Source organism: Alligator sinensis, unplaced genomic scaffold, assembly GCF_000455745.1.
Source record: "Alligator sinensis unplaced genomic scaffold, ASM45574v1 scaffold1156_1, whole genome shotgun sequence".
Taxonomy (NCBI): Eukaryota; Metazoa; Chordata; order Crocodylia; family Alligatoridae; genus Alligator; species Alligator sinensis.
Window position 1 is genome coordinate 778,363 of NW_005842296.1, and position 19,886 is coordinate 798,248.

Here is a 19,886-nt window from a genome sequence, read left to right on the forward strand (position 1 = left end):
CACACAAATTGTATATATATATATATATATATATATATATATATACACACACACAGACTCTCACATTATATATATCTACATACACACACTAACACTACATACGCACACTACACACTATATATACACACACTACATATACACAAATGCACACTATACATGTACACGTGCACACTATATACACTATACATATGCACAGACTGTATACACACACACATGCAAACTATACATATATCACTATACACACTACATATATCACTGTGTATATATAGTCTATACACACACAGTATATGCACACATCTCTCTCTCTCTCTCTCTCTCTCTCTCTCTCTATATATAATATATACACACATAATGTGGGTGTGGCAGTTTTTGGGGGTGCACAGGCAGGGAGTGCCCGATACAGGCGTTATTCCTCACCAGGCTCAGCGTGAAACCCCGGGTGAACGCCCTGACCAGACCTCTGGCCCGTAGCCGGCGCCGCGCAGGATACCGATACACCGACAGCACAACCTTTCATGAACCCAAGTTCACTTGCATAATGTGGGCTTGAGCGTTTGGGCCATGTGTGTGCGTGTGTGTGTGTGTGTACACACCCACACTACATACATAGTGTATAGATGGATATAGCAAGCCTTTGTGAACCCGAGTTCACCTCGCCAGATGCTGCCTGACTTTCTACCTGGCTTCAGACTAACAGGGTTAACCACCTCTCTCTCGCTACTGTAGTTATTGTTATATAGAGCAGTAGTTATATACAGCACGTGTACACACGCACATGCATATATACAGGAAACGGCCAAGGGTTCAGAATTGGTCGTCCCCCCAGCAGGGTGTGAATTACAGGGGAGCTGAAGCCCCCCATAATAGATGAAAGCCCCCCTATAAGATTTGAAAACCATAACGTGAGGGGTGTCTGATTTTATAAGGGCATCATGATGGGCAGCCCCCCCAGTCAAAGTGCATTTCAAAGCCAGCCCCATCTCTAAATAGCAGCCCTGTGTGCACGCAGTAAACCACACAGCACCTTCCTTCGCACACTTCAGACTCCCTCCATCCACCCTTGCATCCCCGTGAGCCGGAGCTTTGAGTGAGTCACCACCAGAGCAAGTGAGCCCTCGGCATGTTGCTGTTGCTCGACTAATGTAGGTGAACCCAAGTTTACTTCTTCAGATGCTGCCTGACTTACCTCTGCTTTCATCAGATGCTGCCTGACTTCTGCTTGGCTTTGTCACATTATGCATAATATAAATGTCTGTATCTTATTTAGTTAGTCTATAAAAGTACAAATGGCCAACCATTTTGGGTACCTAAATTATTCGGACAGTTCAGCCCAAACAGCGGGGTTGCAGACCCTGCAGCTGCCATTAAAATCACCTAGACTTGCAGGGGATCGGAGCCTCCTCAACCCCCTCCCACCTACCCACCAAGACCCGCAGTACCTGAAAAGAGGCGGCCTCTTCTTAAAATCTTGTGTGGGAACCAGGGGACACAGCGTTTGGGAAGGGGCCTGTGGAGGTCGCCTAGGCTGACCCGCGGGAAGCAGGGTGCTACAGACAGCTCTGGCAGGAGTCCATGCCTCCCCTCTGTCAAAAGCAGCTGCATTTGGGACAGCGTAGTGCCAGCAACCAACCAGCGGCAACACTCCTGTGACAAAGCAAGTTGAAGCAAGCAACCTCTGAAATATGGGCAAAATTTAGATTCGCCGCCTTCCCCAATGCCCCAACCCCCAAAAGCTAGAGAACAGACAACCACGTACTGGATTAATATTGTAAAGCTTCCCTGCTATGTTAGTTAGGCAATAGCAATACACGGTTGGCTTGCTTGCTCTTGCGGGTGACACTCAAAAGCTCATACCCAGGGGAATGGATGAGTCTGAGCTTTTTATTGAGCCTTCTCTTGTAGTAAGTGCACTTCTAACCTCTTAAAGATGCCCACAATAAGGGGGTAGACCAGAGATCCTCAACCAAGGTGTTCTGCCACCTGGGGGTGTCCTGAGATCCTTTCAGGGGTGCTGCAGAGTACCATGTTAGTACTGTGAGGTATGCAAACATAATTCACAAGATAAACCCAGAGATTTCAAATAGGCATCCGTCATGTTAAAAGACTTCTGACTGGTTGGGGTTTGAGTTCTTTGCAACGAAAGAACTGCTCTATTATTTTTCATAGCCAATAAATGAGTGAAAACTAAGAGCTGACATTTTCTAAGCGGTGCCTCAAGTCTAGTGAAGGATACCTTGAGTCTATCAAGGAACACTTTGGGTGCATCCAGACAAGTGTGTATCTGTTTTATCCCAGGGACCAATAGCAACAGCACAATATGTGCCACTGCTACCTGTCCCTGGAGAATGCCAGTACATGCGTGCTCTGGCACGTGACAAGTTGCCCCAGGTGAGGTAGGAGAGGCTAAGGCCAGCACCTGGGCTGGCCCTAGCACCCTTACCTGGGATCCTGGGGGCCTCCCAAGGCTCCAGTGGTGGCAATCTGGCAGCAGGGAGCCTGGGCAGCAGTCAAAGTGTGGCTCCGACTGGTCAGGCTTTTGTTTCAGACAGTGCAGGCTGCCACCACATGTGCCACCCCACTTTTTTCAGGAGCAAGTTTTTTTGACATCAGGATCCCTGCCCCCCCCCACACACACACACACTTCAAATTAGCATCATGGGGAACACCTGCATGTGCGGCACAGGCCGTGTGCAGCACCGCAGACAGATCTGTGGCGCTGCATACTGCACAGGCATGTAGGGTTGCCAACTCTGTTTGAATCTATTCCAGGAGGTTTCATCACATGACATAATGACATTAAGGACTTTACATCAAGAAGGTAAATGAACATTACTATTACATTTTAAAAATCCAGTGGACTACTGTATAAATCATATTCAACATTTAATATTTATTTTAATGAATGCACTATCATTTATCTCCCAGGAGACTCTCAGCAGTCTCCTGGAGATTTATATTTAATTCCTCTAGAGTCCAGGGCAATCCTGGAGGGTTGGCAACCTGACATGCATGCTCGCCTGGACCCACCCCTTGAGTCTAACAAGGTTGACAACCACTGGATTAGTCCACAATGGTGTAGCTAGAAGTGGTAATACTTTTGACCTGAAAAGGGATCATAAGCAATGCATGGGTGGGGGGCACGTGCTTCCCCAGAATACCCTGATGACAGGGTAGTGGGGCAGGGGTGGCAGCACAGAGTTGTGGCCTCCCCTCCACCCACTATCAACACTTACGTGTCGTCTCTGAGAAGGATGCTTTGTCTAACTATGCCATCTATACAGTTTGTCCAATAAAAGATAGCACTGCCAATAAAATCTCGTCTCTCTCATAATATTTTTGAATGCAGGCAAGTTCTAACTTTTCCCTCTTGGTTTCATCCCATTCATTCCACTCCATCCTTGGGATCTGCCTTTTCCTAATACTTGCATGCTGTGACCACTGAGGGAAGGCATCACTCATGATAATTAGTCAATTTTAGTGCTCTATTAATCTTTCCTCATAATACCATCCTCTATCTTCTCCTCTGCATCCACAAATAATCTTGGTTGTTCCTCTATGAATTTATTCATGTTCCTTCGCATTTTTTTCTGAAACAGGAAACAGATCTCTAAGAGAGATGCTGACTTGCCATATTTGGGATCAGGGAGGAATTTTATCCCATGGTCTGACTGGTATGGACTGTGTTGGTTTTTGCGTTCCTCTTTAATGGAAGGTGTGGGCCTCTTCCTGGGATCTCTACAATATTTGAACAGCCTTTGCCACAGCAGAACATAGGCTGTCGTGGTCCCCAGCAGCACCTGTAATAACTAAGTTAGGGTGTTATGTCCTGTTGTTGTGTCAGGGTTGACTGTGCAGTTTTGCTAATAGGTTAGACATTCAATTATTTGTGTAGAATGATTGGATAGGGACGACCCTGCCTCAGAAAGAGATTGGACTGAATGACTTCTCGAGGTCCCTTCCAGCCCTGCTTTTCTATAGGCACATCTACACGTACTATGAAGGCAAAGCAATAGACTCTAGCACTTATTGCTCTAGTGTTTATTGCTCCCAGGCACCAGATTTACCTGTGCGCCTGGGACTGCAGCACACTGAGCCACGTCAGAGCAGCCGTGACTGGCAGGGGGCCCGGAGGGCCAGCCTGCAGCTGCTCTGACCCGGCTCAACGTGCTGCGGTGCTCCTGTGCAGGGCTAACTAGCAGGCAGCCCCTGCACCCTGATGCCACAGCCAGGCACATCAGCATCTGCATGTGCACTGGTGTGGAGTAAATAACTTTGTAACAGGATAGTATTTATAGTTACAAATACTATCTGCTGCAGAGTTAATTAGTTTGCTCCAGCCTAATAGGGCCACATGTGTAGACACAAGATGTTTATCGTGGCGCTAATTAGTCTTCTCTTAGACGTGCCCTATGATCCTATGAACAGGAGTTATTTGGGAGGGGCTGTGTACCATCCCAAATAGCATGTGATATATGCCCCTGCTATGGATACAAATAAGTACCAAACTCTTCCTATCATTCTATAATCCTATGCAAAGTCTAGAAACAGGAATTATTAGATGTGGCCAGCCAAGGTGAAATAAGGAAGTAGTTATGTCTGTGCCTTTTCTTCCTTCTTTAGGATACGTAGCAAAAAAAACACCCATTAACAATGTTTGAAAACGTGCATAGAATTGTAACTTAACATTTTTAGTCAAACAGTCTATAAATTTACAGTCTGTCAGTCTTTTAGTTTCACTTTTGTTAACACCTGTTCAACTCACACTCCTGCACAGTTGGCATCATGTACAAAAAGTTTGCCAGTATCAAACAAACCAGTATGAGAGCAACTGTACGATTATGGATGCACTGTGATAACTTTTACATTATTTTCTCCTATGGGCGAGAGACAAAAGTAGGGATTTCCTAATATTCTCTAGAATTAACTCTCCGTGAGCTACCTGAATTCTGACTTGTTTGAAAGTCATCTTGAATTAATGTTACATATTTCTCCCTTTGCTCCTTCATGCTTCCCCTGCTTTTTTCCCCGCTTTGTCCTCCCACCATGACCCCAAATAAATATTGTACTGCCTCCAACACAAACCCTTCTATTTGCCCCTTCCTGAGGTCTTTCCTTCCTTCTGTCCTTTTTCCTTTTCATTTACCCAAATCATGTTGGGAAAACTGAGAGATGTTGCAACTCACCTCCAGCTTGCCAAATGTTCAGGGCAACTCTTGTCATTTCTGCTATGATCTTTGATTGTAGAGGTAGAGCTGAAAACAGCTCAAGCATTGATATCATCAAGGCAAATCACTCAGCCAGACTAACCCAAGGAGTTAGGGTTGGATCTTCAATAGCAAGATTGCCAGCACCCTTGAGCTATTGACCAGGACTCTTCATCCCTGCTATTAAATTTTAAAATACCTGCACAGATCCAACTAAATCAGGACTTTGGGCAAAGATTCTGCTGCATGGGCCTTCTCCCATTCTCACTGTAGGTCTATTGGCTTGCAAGAAATCTTTTAAGAAAACAGAGAAAGCAAGGCTGAATATTCCTGATCCTTCTAAGCTACAAAAACAGCCACAAAAATATTGTGTTACCAGTACAGTAGTACTTATGCAGATTAAATGAGTTAATCTCAGTATGAAAATGGCTAGGCTAATATGCGCCAATTGTGATCTCCATTTTATGGAAGTAGGAACAGAATTTGTGTGGCCTGATAAGACATTGTTGCCTAAGACAGTGAAGATCACGCTCAATGCCCTGGTGGTCCCTTCCAGTTTTATATTTCAATGAATGCTTGAGCAGTTAATAAAACTATAGCTCCTGCTCCCTACACAATATGTCTAAGTACTTACTCAATTTACTGGGGGGAGAGGAGGGTGATAGAAAGGCTTTTTTATGCATGACAAGACCCCAAAAAGGCACAAATGAAATTATTTTTCCCTTTGCAGATCACCTTTTAGATTCTTAGGTCATGATAAACTGTCTTAGCACTTTCAAAAGCTGGAGTCTGCTCAAACCATAATGCATACAAAGTTTCACTTTTGAGTGGGCCTGATTTTTTTCTGTCATTTGTTTTCACTTTTATTTCTCTGCAGAACATAAAAAGATTTTATTTCCCCCTACATACCATATAATTTACATCAATCATCCCAGAAGGTCAGTACTGCTGGGGTGTCATTTAAATACAATGAATATAAAGTAATAAAGCTCTTGCCGAAGTGGATGGCCACAGCTTCTCAGTGAAAGAGAGAGAGTTTCCAAAGCATGTGGGGAAAACACAACGGGAGACCGAGTGAATTCATCACACCACAAAAATGTCTCCATCCTTTCGACAAAGTCATTAAAAGAAAATGAACCATTGTTACTCTAGACGTTTGCATGCCTTTGGCACAATAACTTCAGGAGAGATGTACTAGCGCAAAGAGAATTTGTACGTTATAAGGGAAAATCTTTTTTAACAAATTATTTTAGAAAAGAAAGTGTCTGGATCATGTAATTAAAAAAAAAAATCCTCCAGGATCTGAAGAAGAGCTGGAGCCCCTGCAGAAGCCACAAGTAATAAGGAACCAACTGCAGTGGGACAGAGCAGATGCTTTTCCTCCAGGCAACAAGTCAGAACAAATGCCAACAAAGACGATTCGTTTCAGATGACCCACCAATGATGCCCTCCTTTAATTACATAAATGTTTCTACCCTTTGCTGATCCATGACAATCCTCATTTTTAAAACGCCGCGTCAAGGTTCCCCTCTTCTACCACCACCTCCTTTTTTGTAACTTACTTTGTTTGCTTTCACTAATGCTTTGCAGTCTCCATAGAAACTATCTGGGAGGAATGTGGGGATTAGAGAGGTTTTCTGTATTCAATTTTATTTCATTTTCTGGCAAAGGGTGTCCAAATTATAGAAAAATCTCACTGGCATACCCAGTAAATGGTAGCAGATATCAGTTTCAGGTGCTAGGTTATTCTTTTAGATACCGATTTCTCTTATCACAGAAACACTACTTTTAAATTGAGAGGGACCACAATGCAGCCTGCAGTACTAAAGGTAGCTCTAGCAGGCTGCAGCAGCAATGTTCACATATGTGTCTTTATATAAAATCATGCATTCCAAAATAAAGTCAAGTCCTCTTCACTAATAGCCTAACTTAAAAAAACAAAACATGTTCATTAAGTAATCACCTTGACTATCACAGCCTCCTACAGTTAAAGCCACTCCTGTTCCATTAATTTATTTGAAAAATAACAGACAAAATGTTAAACCATTTTGAACAACTACAGTAAGAGATATTTTTATTATTGTGGCAGTTCAAAAGAACAGAAAACCTGCCTAAAGGAAAAAGAGCTGCACAGGAAGAGACACATACCAACAAACACCAGATCACACCTGTTAACTACTACAACTGAGCTTGCAGAAAATTGTAAGCATGCTTTTTATCCTTACAGCCGGTGAAGTGCACTGAACTAAACTTTTTCCTTGGCAATTGTCCCAATTAATTGGGTGTGCTGTTTATTAGGGTGCTGATTAAAGAGTACTCTACAATAGAATAGTTAAGTATGCAGTTGCCAACTCTCATTCCCTCCCTGTGCATATGGATAAAAGCAGGAGAGTAGACAAACACATTGTGAAAATAATGATGTATTTTGTGCCAGAAAGGAATAAAGGATATGAACTACCACTGGCTGAAGTCTAAGGATTTGGAGACCCAGCACTAGGTAGCATAACATATTATTAAGATAGAACATGTTGTGTTATATAAGCCAGTTATGGTCTAGAGACACAATTTGTAATAATCATGTTACATGCAGCCTAACACCCTCTCTTTACTAGGCCCACAGGCCATACATACAGACTTAAACAAGGAATATACTTACTGCAAGTTGCAGTGGTATTTCCAAATGGTTACACAGATCTCAAGGAATCCACTGCAGCTGGAAGCAAAAGCGACTTGCAGAGAGAGCCATTGTCTGTGCACTACCTCCTGCTGTTTTCCCCCACCCAGCTGCCTGTGCCCTTTTCGTTGAGACCAGTTCAGTGCCCTGGATATACAACCATTGTTTCTGTTTAGTTCAAGCTTTACACATCAGTGAGGAAAAGGCATATACCTTTAATCTGAAGTAAGTCCTTGGAGTCAGCGCTAATTCAGCTAACAGTGTCTGACAACCAAAGTAACAGCACCAGGGCAAAATCGTGTTTTGCACCAACTAAACATCCTCTGTACATTGTATCGTTTTTTGTTTATATCCGTACACCTATACTAATGGAGGAATACCAAGTACAAATCTGATTTGCCCCACATTATACCTGTGGCAGCTTTTATTTCCATCTCTTATTTCCTGTTCCCTGAATTACTAGTAGTCCCAGCCAATACCAAAAAGATCCTGATTTGGGAAGCAGTGTAACATGCTTAGGCTTGGACCTCTATGACTGGGACTTGATAGGACGGGGTTGACAAACTAGGGCCCAGACGGGGTTGACAAACTAGGGCCCATGGCCAGATCTAGCCCATGGATATGGGGCTTCAGCTGCATTTGGTGATGAGGGGCTTTGGCTGCGGTTGCTCTCCGCATGCCACTATGGGGACAAGCACCAGCTGCAGATATTTCCCCTTGATCCTAGAAAGAAGCAGCAGCAGCAGGGACTAGCGCCCACACACCTCTGGCATAGAATGAGTTATTCCAGCCCATGGCCAGAAAAGTTTGCCTATCCCTACTCTAGGCTGATCTCTGTGGTTAGCAAGAGGGCCCCTATTGGGATATCTCAAACACTAGAAACTAAAACCAGTTATACAATCACCGCAAATGCTCATGGATGTTGATTTGGAGCTGGAACTAGAGAAACACTGAAGTACTCTAGTCATCTATTTCTGGCCACTGAAAGCAGACTTAGGCAACAACAGACCCCTTCAACTAGGGATCAAGGAACACCCTGGAATAGGCACTTAAGCAGGAGAAGCAAGAACCGGCCAAAAGCAGAGCTATTCCTTTATTAACAGGCTACATTCAGGTGATTGGGTAATTAGCTATTATTTTTCCAAGTAACATAGATACATCTGATCCAAACATTAAAATATTGTGTAATTTAATAAAATCTACACACTTCTGAACCAGCAGCCTTAACCAGGTATGTGTTTGGGAATAGGGTTTGGCATAGAGAACCCTTAGTCCTACACATTCCCAAATCACACATCTAGATTGATGTGAACTCTTGACAGGGGCCTTTGACAAGTAAGGAAGAGTAAATCACAGGACTCAGATCTTGCCCCTCACATCCCTAGTCAGAAGCAGAGAGGCATATGAAGTCTTGTGACTTCCTTCTGGCCTGCATATTAATATCATGAAAGCTGCTAGAATTAGGCACATTCAAAACAGTAAATTTTTAGAAGTACAGGATGAGTGCTAAGGAGTTGCATCAAATTACTCCTAGACTGCAGAGTAAATAACATCAACCACAGGTTGTGAAGGATTTAATTTCCTCAATGTCCTGAAACAAATTAATACTACTTCACCACCCAGAGCAGGCAGAATCCTGCATTTATGGTTTCAACTGCCAGATATTTCATTCTCTAGTTTTGGTGTCCAGTAGTGTTCTGCATGCATTAGATATTAATTATGAACACAATTATATTTAGTCCTGAGATGCAATTTTCTCAAGTTCAATGTTTAGGTATGTAGGGCCAAATTCCACCACTATATGTACGAACACAGCACTCTTTGACTTCATTGGGAGTTGCGCATGTGTAGCTAAGAAAAGAGCTTGTCCCTTATATTCAGATTTTTGCACTAAGCTACCAGTGGAAAGAAATCTATAATCTGTAATACACAGGAAAGCGGTATGACCTACTTTAAATGTGAGGGTAAAATTGTACGTTTCTGTCTTTCTTTTGGATATAAAACACTACCTGTAGCAAAGCTCCTAGGAATGTTCTTCCATCCTTTCTAAACAGTCTTCCTGTTGTTTACAAGGCATTCCTCATATGTGGAACTTTGATCCTTTATGTGACAAGCAAACCAAGCGGGATGCATTTTGTTTCTCTCCTTCTCCCCCTCCTCCCTAATTTCCATCCTGCCAGTTTCAATTCAGCATCTTGATGGAATGGAAATAGACATTTAAAAATATTCTTATACAAATTATATTACATCAAATATTACTTTACAATTATGAAAAGATGATGGTGATTTTAAACTATCAAATCCTATCTTTGAGATCTGTGACATGAAGTATCTTCCTTTCTCATGAATCAATGTAGCAGGTAAAACCAGTTGAGGAACTTCTGCTGCCCCTGTCTATGTTTAAATATATAGGACTATTACTATGGCATTTCAAATGGAGAATTCTTTATCCTAGAAAATGTCCTTACCTGTTTCTCTCTCCTTTCTAAATAATTTAGACATTTATTCCATGCTTATCACAGAGCATCTCAGTGCCTATGATGCCTCAGAGCCTTTTGATTTTGATGCCTCAGAGCAGTTCTTTATCAGTTTTTAAAAAGTTGCCTTACAATTTCACTGAATATCTCCTTCATCTTATGCTTGTCTAGTTTTTCCACAACTTCCACAATAAATACAAGAAGGGGGAAAAACACCTCTCATGATCATTTTTCCCCCATGATACTTGCAAGAAATCAACCAACTACTAATGGATGAGATGAGGGGTCCAGGTTTCTAGCTGAAATGTATTTATTTCATAAATAAAACCAAACTTCATTGTACATACAAAAATACATTTGACACAAAAATTGTACACAGTGAGATTGTATCCCATACACACCCTTTGTATGTTGCCTATCTTAAATTATATTTTTTGTGGCAGGGACTATGTATGTGCATGCGTGTGCGTGTATGTATGCACATGCTCACAGTGCCTAGTACATTGTGGCCACAAACAATAAATAGGACAGAAAAAACAATGAGTGCAGGGAAGGGAGGGGAAGAAAAGAAGATAGAAAGAGAAGGAGACAGAAGTGGAAAGAAAAAGAAGAGAGACGAGCATGAAGGTGAGGAACAAATCTGATGGGTGCAGGAACAGTGGACAGAGCACTATACTAGACATAAACATGGTCACTTAGGTCCAGATCAACAAAGGGATATAGGCATACAAAATAGGACATAGGTAGAATATAGCCCCTTAAATCCTGGAGGAAGATCCTCAAAAACCCTGTCCAGCCCTTTTAGTGCATCCATAGCATCCAGCATCAACCATTCATAGGTGCCTATGTTTTTGCCAATAAGCACCTATAGCACTACTACTGCACATATCCAGATATGCAGTTATTCTGGTAAAGCAGAGCAGCTCAGTGTCCATCTCATTCCAAAAGTGGTTTGTATTCCTCCAGCTAGGTCTTCTCCACCTCAGTTGCCTGAGGAGCCTGATCCGATAAGTCATTCACTGAACATATCGAACCACATGCTGACATAGAGGAGGTCTCCACGAAACACAGCAACCCTGGCCACTTTCATCCAAAACACAGCTGGCAGAAGTGGTGGTGCTTCACCCCCTACCCGCATTACACAATAATTCAGTGGTCAGAATACTTGTCCTAAGAAACAGAAGACCCAGGTTCTAACTATTTTTAGTCTGAAGGGGTTCAAACACACACATATCTTACCTGCTAGGCGTGTGCCCTAAAGCCAAACTATGAGCTGTTTGGGAAGAGGGGGTCATTCTCTAACCTTCCTCTTGAAGATATATCATTTGTTAAAAACAATTCAAAACTCTTGGGGCAAGAAAGAGAAAAAGAGCAAGTAGCAGCATGGCTCTGTAGCTCTGATTCTTGGGCTATAATGTAGGCAGCTCCCCACTCAACACAGTGTTTCCCTTGAATCTAGTGCTAAAAGACCTTAGCCTCCTCATGCATTGTATAGGGAACTCAGACACTAACTGAGGGCTATAGACTCTCTTCTGGGAGCCAGGTGCCTAAATGTTAGGCACTGTGAAACTGAGCATCACTCAGCACCACTTAAGCCCTGTTGTGAGGCTACCTATGATGGTCTATGGATTGCTGAAAAGATAAATACATCAGCGGAAGAGCAGTGGTCCAATACGGTGTGGCAAATCATCTGCTTCTTCAGCCTTTTCTCAGTAAGACCTCCTAGATAGATACATTGACAGGCTGCAGGATTACACCATATAAATTACAATAATCATCATCATATGCTAACTAGTAAATTAAATTGGTGATCATCTCATCTCTAATCTCCAATATAACGGAGGCTATAGATTTTCAGTAATTCCTGCATTAATAACTTTTGATTGAATACTTAGAAAAACATTGCAGAGCTTGCTGCTTGGCTTGCTTCCTTGCATACAATAGTTATGTGGATACTAGATCATAATGTAATTAAAAACCCTAACAATTGTTAATCACTTGACATACTGTAAGTATATTAAGGCATGGAAATTTATAGTTGAAGCTGATGTTGCAGACTTAACACTGTTCCAAGTTCAAAAAGTTGTGCCTTTAATATTACTGATATTTCAGAATAGCAAAATATTTCAGAAATATGCCAAAAAAATTAGCTGTTTTTGACAACTCATGTTGAAACACCTGCCCTCCTTCCATGCAGGTTCAAATGGTGTTAAAAACAGTTGCCCCACTAGTGTGGACAAGGTCAGTTGAGTTCAACACCCATTGTAACAAATAGTTTTATACACCCTGAGCCAAATCTTGCTCACTTCAGCTATGCAAGTGGTCCCATGTGCCCTAGTCAAGCATGATTTGCTACAGTAAGCAGTGAACTTGGTTGACCTTATCCACACTGGCCAGGCAATCATTTTCAACACTGCTTCAGGTGGGTTTGGGGGCAGGAAACTGTTTTAGAAACCCCTTGTCAGAACAGCTAATTTTTCTAGAGTAGACAAAGCCCCAGTGTCATTACATAGCATATGTGCGGAAATACAATGGGGTGAGCTGAGGACAAGAGGTAGTCACCCCAAAGTCTGCATTTCCTTGTTTTACATTCAAAACCCCCCCACTTCAACATAGTGAACTGCACTGGGAATTCCACACCTTCTGTTGAAGAACATGAATTAATCTACTATCTACTGGTAGTATGTGAGAAAGATTTAATAGATAAGGGCCTGAGTCTTTTCTTACATCAATGTAAACCAAAAGTGACTTCACTGAAGTTGGTAGGGTTACTCTAGTATAAAATGGATGGGAATGGGTGCATCTACATGAGAGACTACTGTGCAGTGGTTATTGTACATTTATGTAGTACTTGTATAAGTACTAAATAAATGCACAGTAACCAGAGTTACTGCACAGTAGCGCCAGCAAGTGCCTTTACAATGACACTACTGCGCAGTAGCATCTCGGCACAACTTTTTGCCCCACAACACTACTGTGCAGTCAGTGTCTCATGTAGATGCACCCAATAAGAAGAGCGATGGTCCTTAAGAGCTGTGAACAGCCTATCATTCACATACCTATCACCAGATTTTAATCACTCTTGAGCAATTACATTTGATCGCATTGCCCACAAAATAAAATACAGGGTGTAAGTTATTTTGTGACTTTGAGCAAGGGACTTAATCTTTTTGTCCCTCAGTTTCATCATGTATACCTAGCTGACAAGGGTGTTTGGAGGCTTGGTTACTATTTAGCAATGCACTTTAAGATCTACCTCTACCTGTTTCAGCTTTATGAAAAGCCCTGACTCACTATAGCCTGCAGGTGTGACTAGGCATGCAAGTCCTTGTGTAGAGCCCATATATTAATTAAAATAATTTGTATTACAATTATGGTCTAATTAGCTATAGGACATCTTTTCATCCTTTTCTGCATCATTAGGGATGTGTCATACTCCATCAGGAAGCCCATGATAAGTAAATGTTAAAAATGGCTTTAGTTTTTCTGATCTGACAGTTCCCTATCTATTTTAGGCATACTGCTATCCAGCACTGTGGTATCCAAGCACCTTCCACATAGAAAGCAATAGCAATCATGAGGTTTCTAATGGACTTCAGCTGGTGATCAAACAAGCATGACTGATACAGCATGCGGATTTCTTAACAGGAAGGGGATTTGTTTGCTTCCTTCAGATCACAAAGTTCTTCAGAAAAATCATAGGTGGCAGGACACACGTGATGTTTAGCAAGTAGAGTTTTGTATTAATCCCTTCATTCCTTTTCCCTAAACTGTCAAAAGCAGTCCAAGCTTAACTTTCTTGCAATTAAAAAGACCCAAGAACTAACGTGCTTTTAAATCAGACCACACAAACACTCTGCAACAACTAAGACACACAGAAGTGGAAATGATGAGAGGCTGCACAGTGTAACCACAAGGGGCAAATTCATAAAGGCTGGTCTCTGTCATTCATTCCCGTACTTATTCTGTGAAGACTCCCATTGAAATCAGTGGGACTACATACAGCCTGGGGTACTGCACAACCTGAAAAAGGTAAATCTACCTTTTATGTGACAGACCCTTAACTAGTCAGTATGTATTCAGGCATTTTTTTAAATATGAATAATTTATTCAGTGGATGATAATTCTTTGCTAAAGGATACCAGCGGCAGAAAGGGGCCTCCCTAATTGCCTCTGCAATTTCAGGAATGATTTTTACATTTTTTTTTACATTTGCAGAGTTCAGATTTGCATATGAAACTGAATTTGCAAAGCCAATGCTGTTTGTAGAGGAGGGAAACATGGATACAAAAAACTGTTCACAAACTTTGGGCTTTGAACAATTTGGACACAGATTTAGAGCACATTGAAACTGCTTTGAAATGTAGTGCTTCGGGCCCAGTTGTCCCACTCCCCTTGCTCACCTTGATGGGCACTTATTTACAGAAATAAATGGTCTCACTAAAATCAGCCAAGCTGCTCATATAAATAAGTGCTCGCTGATGTGGAGAGGTATTCTTAGTATTTTTAAGTGCAACCCGAAACTTTTATTCAATCAGAGCTCCTAGTGGGATTGGCTTGTGTTTTAAAATACATATTTTGATAATTTATTCAATTAATATTCATTAGGGGCTACTGACTGTTTATAGTCTTATTACTTCATGCACGCTCCCTGTATCATTAGCTAATATTATTTCATGTCAGTCCAACAGAGAGAGAATATGCTTTGCATCTGTATTGTAAGTGTTAACAAATTTAGGATTTAAAGTATTTTGGTTTCCTTAAATCGGCTGATTGACAGATGAGGCAGAGAGCTTGATCTGCATGTTAAGTGTTAACAAATTTAGGATTGTAATTATTTTGGTTTCCTTAAATAGGCTGATTAACATATGAGGCAGAGAGCTTGCAAACTATCCTTTTCACAAATCTATTTCTGAGTTATTAAAGTGCTATATAGAAATAGTGTCTAAACTAAATAAACTTCTATTTTCTCCAGTTCTACAACTTTAAAAAGAGCCCAATAAAAAACACACACACACACACACACACAAAACTTCATAACATTTGACTTCTGAACTGAGACATCATATGCCAGTTTTCAGCCTGAGAGGAATTTTTACGGTTGAGTTACAAACTTCTGAAAAGCGAAGTTGAAAACAGCACTGCTGACAGTCTTTCTGATCGTATTTTTTGAACTATTAGGGATTAAGATGAGACCTTAATGGGACAAAAGATCACATACCTATCTGCCAACTGTGGGGTTTCTTATACCTTCCTCCAAAGCATCTGATGCAGATCATGGTCAGAGACAGAAAGCTGGACTAAAATGACCATGGGTTGGATCTAGTCTAATAATTCCTACGTTCCTACAGACTCTTTGGAGAATTGAGCTGCCAGCCATTAAGTCTGCTAAGTAAAGATTTAAAAAATAACCCCAAAACTTACAATTCAGCGGAGTTTGGGTTGAATCTCATTGAGGGTATAGCTAAAATACTCCCTTATCCCAGGGTAATTCCTCCCCCAACAAAATGTCAATCCCTTCTTCAAAACATGCATCAGAACTGTAGTAAGAATGTTGTTAACATTTAAAAACCCATGTGTTTTTTCCTATCATCCTTCTTTGATGTGGCTGAACTCTTTTTACTAAAACTTGGGGGGAGGGGAGGAACAATGAGCTGTGACAGGCACCTACAATGGAAAATGTCATCCCAAACAATTAACATTTAGCAAAGATAGAAGCAACTGAAATCAGGTCTTATACCAAAAGCATCAGACAACCTTAACTGTAGATGCTTCTCTCAGCTTTACCACTCATTAACTAGGGGTACCAGTCTTTGCTGAGGTCAACGAACTGTGAAGATCCTACATCAGACTGTTTTTATATATGGTGAAGGGGAAAAAAAAGGCAGGGGGGAAATATGAACCCTATTTTTTTTAGGCCTCATAGCTCAAAAATAATTTGTCCACTTTTCCTGGAACTTTCCAGGAAAAAAAAAATCCATGTTGGCAATAAGATCATGCATTCATTTACAGTTAAACTGTGGGGAGGCTCAATGGAGAGGGGCCAAACTGTGTTTATTAGAGTCAGTTTTATCCTTAATAATGAAGAGCACAAGTCTCCATAATTAAATTTTTGATTTGCAGGGTCCAAAAAAAAAAAAAATATATATATATATGATTTTCTTGACAAAGACAGACCAAAATGAGAAATCCCTCTAATTAAAATGCATAGGTCAAACTTTGCTTTCCAATCAAAAGCACAGGGTAGATTTTCTCATTGATATATTATTATAATGCAATGGTTAGAATCACAATACTGCATCAGGACCCACAAAGATTGTCACCCACATCTGCAAGCCTCACTGAAGCAGATGTAACTCCAAGATGGCACTAGAGCCTAAAGGAAAAGCAAGACCTAGGTTTGCAACCATCTATTTTTAAACTAGCAGGAGACAAGCTATTTAGAAAAAACAGTCTTTAGTGACGATCTCTATTTGTGGTTCAGGCTATGTTCATTTTGGAGCATGCCGTACAGAAATCAATAGGAGTCAGATCACAACACATTTCATTATTGATCCAGCAGTTTTATTATTAGCTGCTTGAAAAACATAGTAATAATACTTTACACTAACGCAGTACCTTTCATCTTTGGATTTCAAAGCACTGTGCAAATGTTTTTTAAGTCTCACAAGATGTGAAGTCATTATTATTATCCCCATTTTACAATGAAGCACAGAGACATTAAGTGATGTGCCCAAGGCCTGACAACAAACTGAAACAGAAACGAAGAGTCCCAACTCGCAGTCCTCTCTTCTTCCTACTGGACAATATTGTGTGAAACAATAATACTATTCATGTCAATAAATTCTTGGTTAGGTAGTCCTGTCTTTCATTTTTTCATATTATGCTACAAGCTGTAAACACTGATCAGTGTAAGGTGCTGAGTTATTAAATGCTTACAGCAAGCTTCAGGATACAAAGAATTTTCTTTTATTTAGGTCATAAATCAGTGGGATAGGCACATGGTAGCTAAAATAAAGAGACTGAAGTAGTCTATATATTTTTGTAAGAGTTCTCATCAGCGTGGTAAACAACCCATCAAAAATGTCAGATACAATTGTAAGTATCCCACCGACATTTAATTCAAAGAATAGTTGGACAAGTATCCAACTTGTAACCATAAGGAAAGCAAAGTGCTTGTGAGAGACACTGGGCCTCACCATGCTTCCAGTGGTGCCAATGGAAATCTAAGCATTGATTTCTGAAGGATCAGGACCACCCTACTTCCACACCACAGTGCAATTTGATGTACATTTTCATGAGTGAGTTAGAAGCTCCTGGAAGGTGGAATTTGGAAAGAAAATATTGGCAAGCTCTTAACTATAGTAGCAATTGCTGACCTAGCTACAATACTCCCACTCCAAATATCTGATACAATAACAAACCTGTTAAACACATTAATTTATTCTATTTTCCTTCAAGGCTATTCACACATAGAGAGAATGGTTAGAAGAGACTCAGTGGTATCATGTTGACAGCACATTCCAATCCAGCACACTAGCATCAAAACAACTATTTTTAGGAAACATCACCCCGTACAGAAACTTTCAACATTTGCCAATTATTTTTCACCTTGATCATATGATGTTTACATCACGAGATTTTTGATGGGATCAGAGATTGCTGGACCCATATTTTACCAGTTTAGAAGTCAATAGATAGGGAACCACTTCAAATAGGTTATTTTCTAACAAAAAAATCTTGCATATACTACAGTTATAATAGAAAGATGAGTCGAAGTTTAAAAAAAACGAAAGCGAAAAGATCATCAAAATGGGCTTCTGCAGCTGTCACAGCTGAATTAATTACTGGTAAAATCTTATTTTTATATGGTAAAGTTGGAAGTGATTTTTTGACATAATTTCCAAAGAAGCCAGCTTTTTTCCTCTAAAATCCTAAGGCTCCCTAACAGCTTTCAGTGTGATCCATCGTGAGATTATCAAAAGAACAAGCTGAGGATGGCTGGAGTATAGGTTTGCCCCATGTATCTTCCAGCTAAATTCAAGCCATAGTCATAGATTCTGCATATAATTACATAAACTACATTTAAAAAAAAATGCTGAAGGCTTTATGCAGGTCAATAAATGCTAGGAGTAGTTTTATTAAGGTGGCCCTAACCATTTAAATAAAATTCTAGTGCTCTCAGATGTGATATGTTCCAGGCGTTAGCGAGTTCCTGTTAAATGTATAAATGCTCAGAAGAAAGATATTTTTGCAAGGAGACTAAGAATCACTGTGCCAGATACCTGAAACTTTGTTAGGGCGTTCAGTGGAAAATTTCATTTCTACGTTATAAATAACCATGGACTATTTTAAGCCAACCGACACTGGGAGCTTCCAATAAGTCTTTTAGTTTATCCTGATTGACTTTTGATGTTATTGCGGTGGGTAAAGAGGTAACAGTAAAACTACTGATTTGACTCATTAAAAAGTACGAAGATGATCTTGTCAGTTTAAAAAAAAAAGGAAATCCCTCTTGCCAAATTATCCTTGTGTGTTGGAAACAAGATGCTTGTCATCCAGCTCAAATCTCCCCCCAACCCCAGTGTCTAAACCTGCTTGGGCCCTAAAGAAAAGGAGTTAGGAAGCAGACAAGGTTCTTTGGGTGAACCTGATATCTTTTATTAGACTAACTTAAATAGTTGGAGAACAATTTTTAAGCAAGCTAGGAAGCATGCACTCTTCCAAAATAAGTATTTAAATGCATGCATATCTATCTATCTGTGTTTGAATAGTTATTTGTTAGATATCTTTCTATATGTAAAGCTGTATATAGATAGATACATCGTCATGGTTATACTGTGCTGCAGCTATGCTCAGCAAGAGCTTCTGAAAGGCGTCTACATGAGTCAGCTCCTTGTAGATGATGCCAGATACCTCTTTTGAGAGAACCGATCTCACTTCTCCTTTTGGCCCGGATCAGAGAGAAATTGGGGTGGTTTGCTAGGAATGGGAGCCGCTAAGTCTAATAATGACACTTCCCTGTAGGAATAACAAACTCCTGCGCTCCATATTTGAGAAGTATAAAGAGGGGAGAGAGAGGGGGGAAAGAAAAAGAAGAGGCGCTCACTGCCAGACTCCGTGGAGGGGTGACCACGCACCATATGGAGCGTGGAGAGAGATGGGCAGGAGGAAGAAAGAAGTGAGGAAAGCCCGCAGAAGCAGGGATCCTGCAGGCAAGCCAGAGCCAGAGCCAGCCTGCGGCGGGCAGCTTCCCCCGGCCGGCCGGCCCGGCCCGCGGTGCACAGAGCGAGAGCTCTCCCCTGCGACCGAATTGGAAAGAAAAAGCGAAAGAAAAGCTCCTTTCTTGATGTAAAAGACACGGCAAAGAAAAGAAAAGCCCTGCGGAAGCGCCCCCCTGCCCCGTTTGCAGGCACTCTTTGCTTCCTGCATTGCCAGATCCCCCGCGCGGAGGCAGGGGAGTGCAGCCGGGCAGGGGCGGGGGAAGCCGCCGGGTTTCCAGCGCTGCCCCCGGCCGCACGTGTGGACGCG

General features: G+C 41.3%; 2 protein-coding genes across 2 annotated transcripts in view; one reads left to right on the forward strand and one right to left on the reverse strand.

Moving 5' to 3' along the window:
- SUPT3H (SPT3 homolog, SAGA and STAGA complex component) overlaps nucleotides 1–11,668 on the reverse strand; it is a 439,951-nt gene extending 428,283 nt beyond the window's left edge. The window contains exon 1 of the mRNA XM_025209587.1: nucleotides 11,595–11,668. The gene's annotated coding sequence lies outside the window, so the exon portion shown is untranslated. The remainder of the gene's footprint in view (nucleotides 1–11,594) is intronic.
- The window catches only part of RUNX2 (runt related transcription factor 2), a 131,753-nt gene continuing 122,843 nt past the window's right edge, over nucleotides 10,977–19,886 (forward strand). Inside the window, exon 1 of the mRNA XM_025209577.1 lies at nucleotides 10,977–10,982. Within this exon, the coding sequence (XP_025065362.1) occupies nucleotides 10,977–10,982 (6 nt within the window). The remainder of the gene's footprint in view (nucleotides 10,983–19,886) is intronic.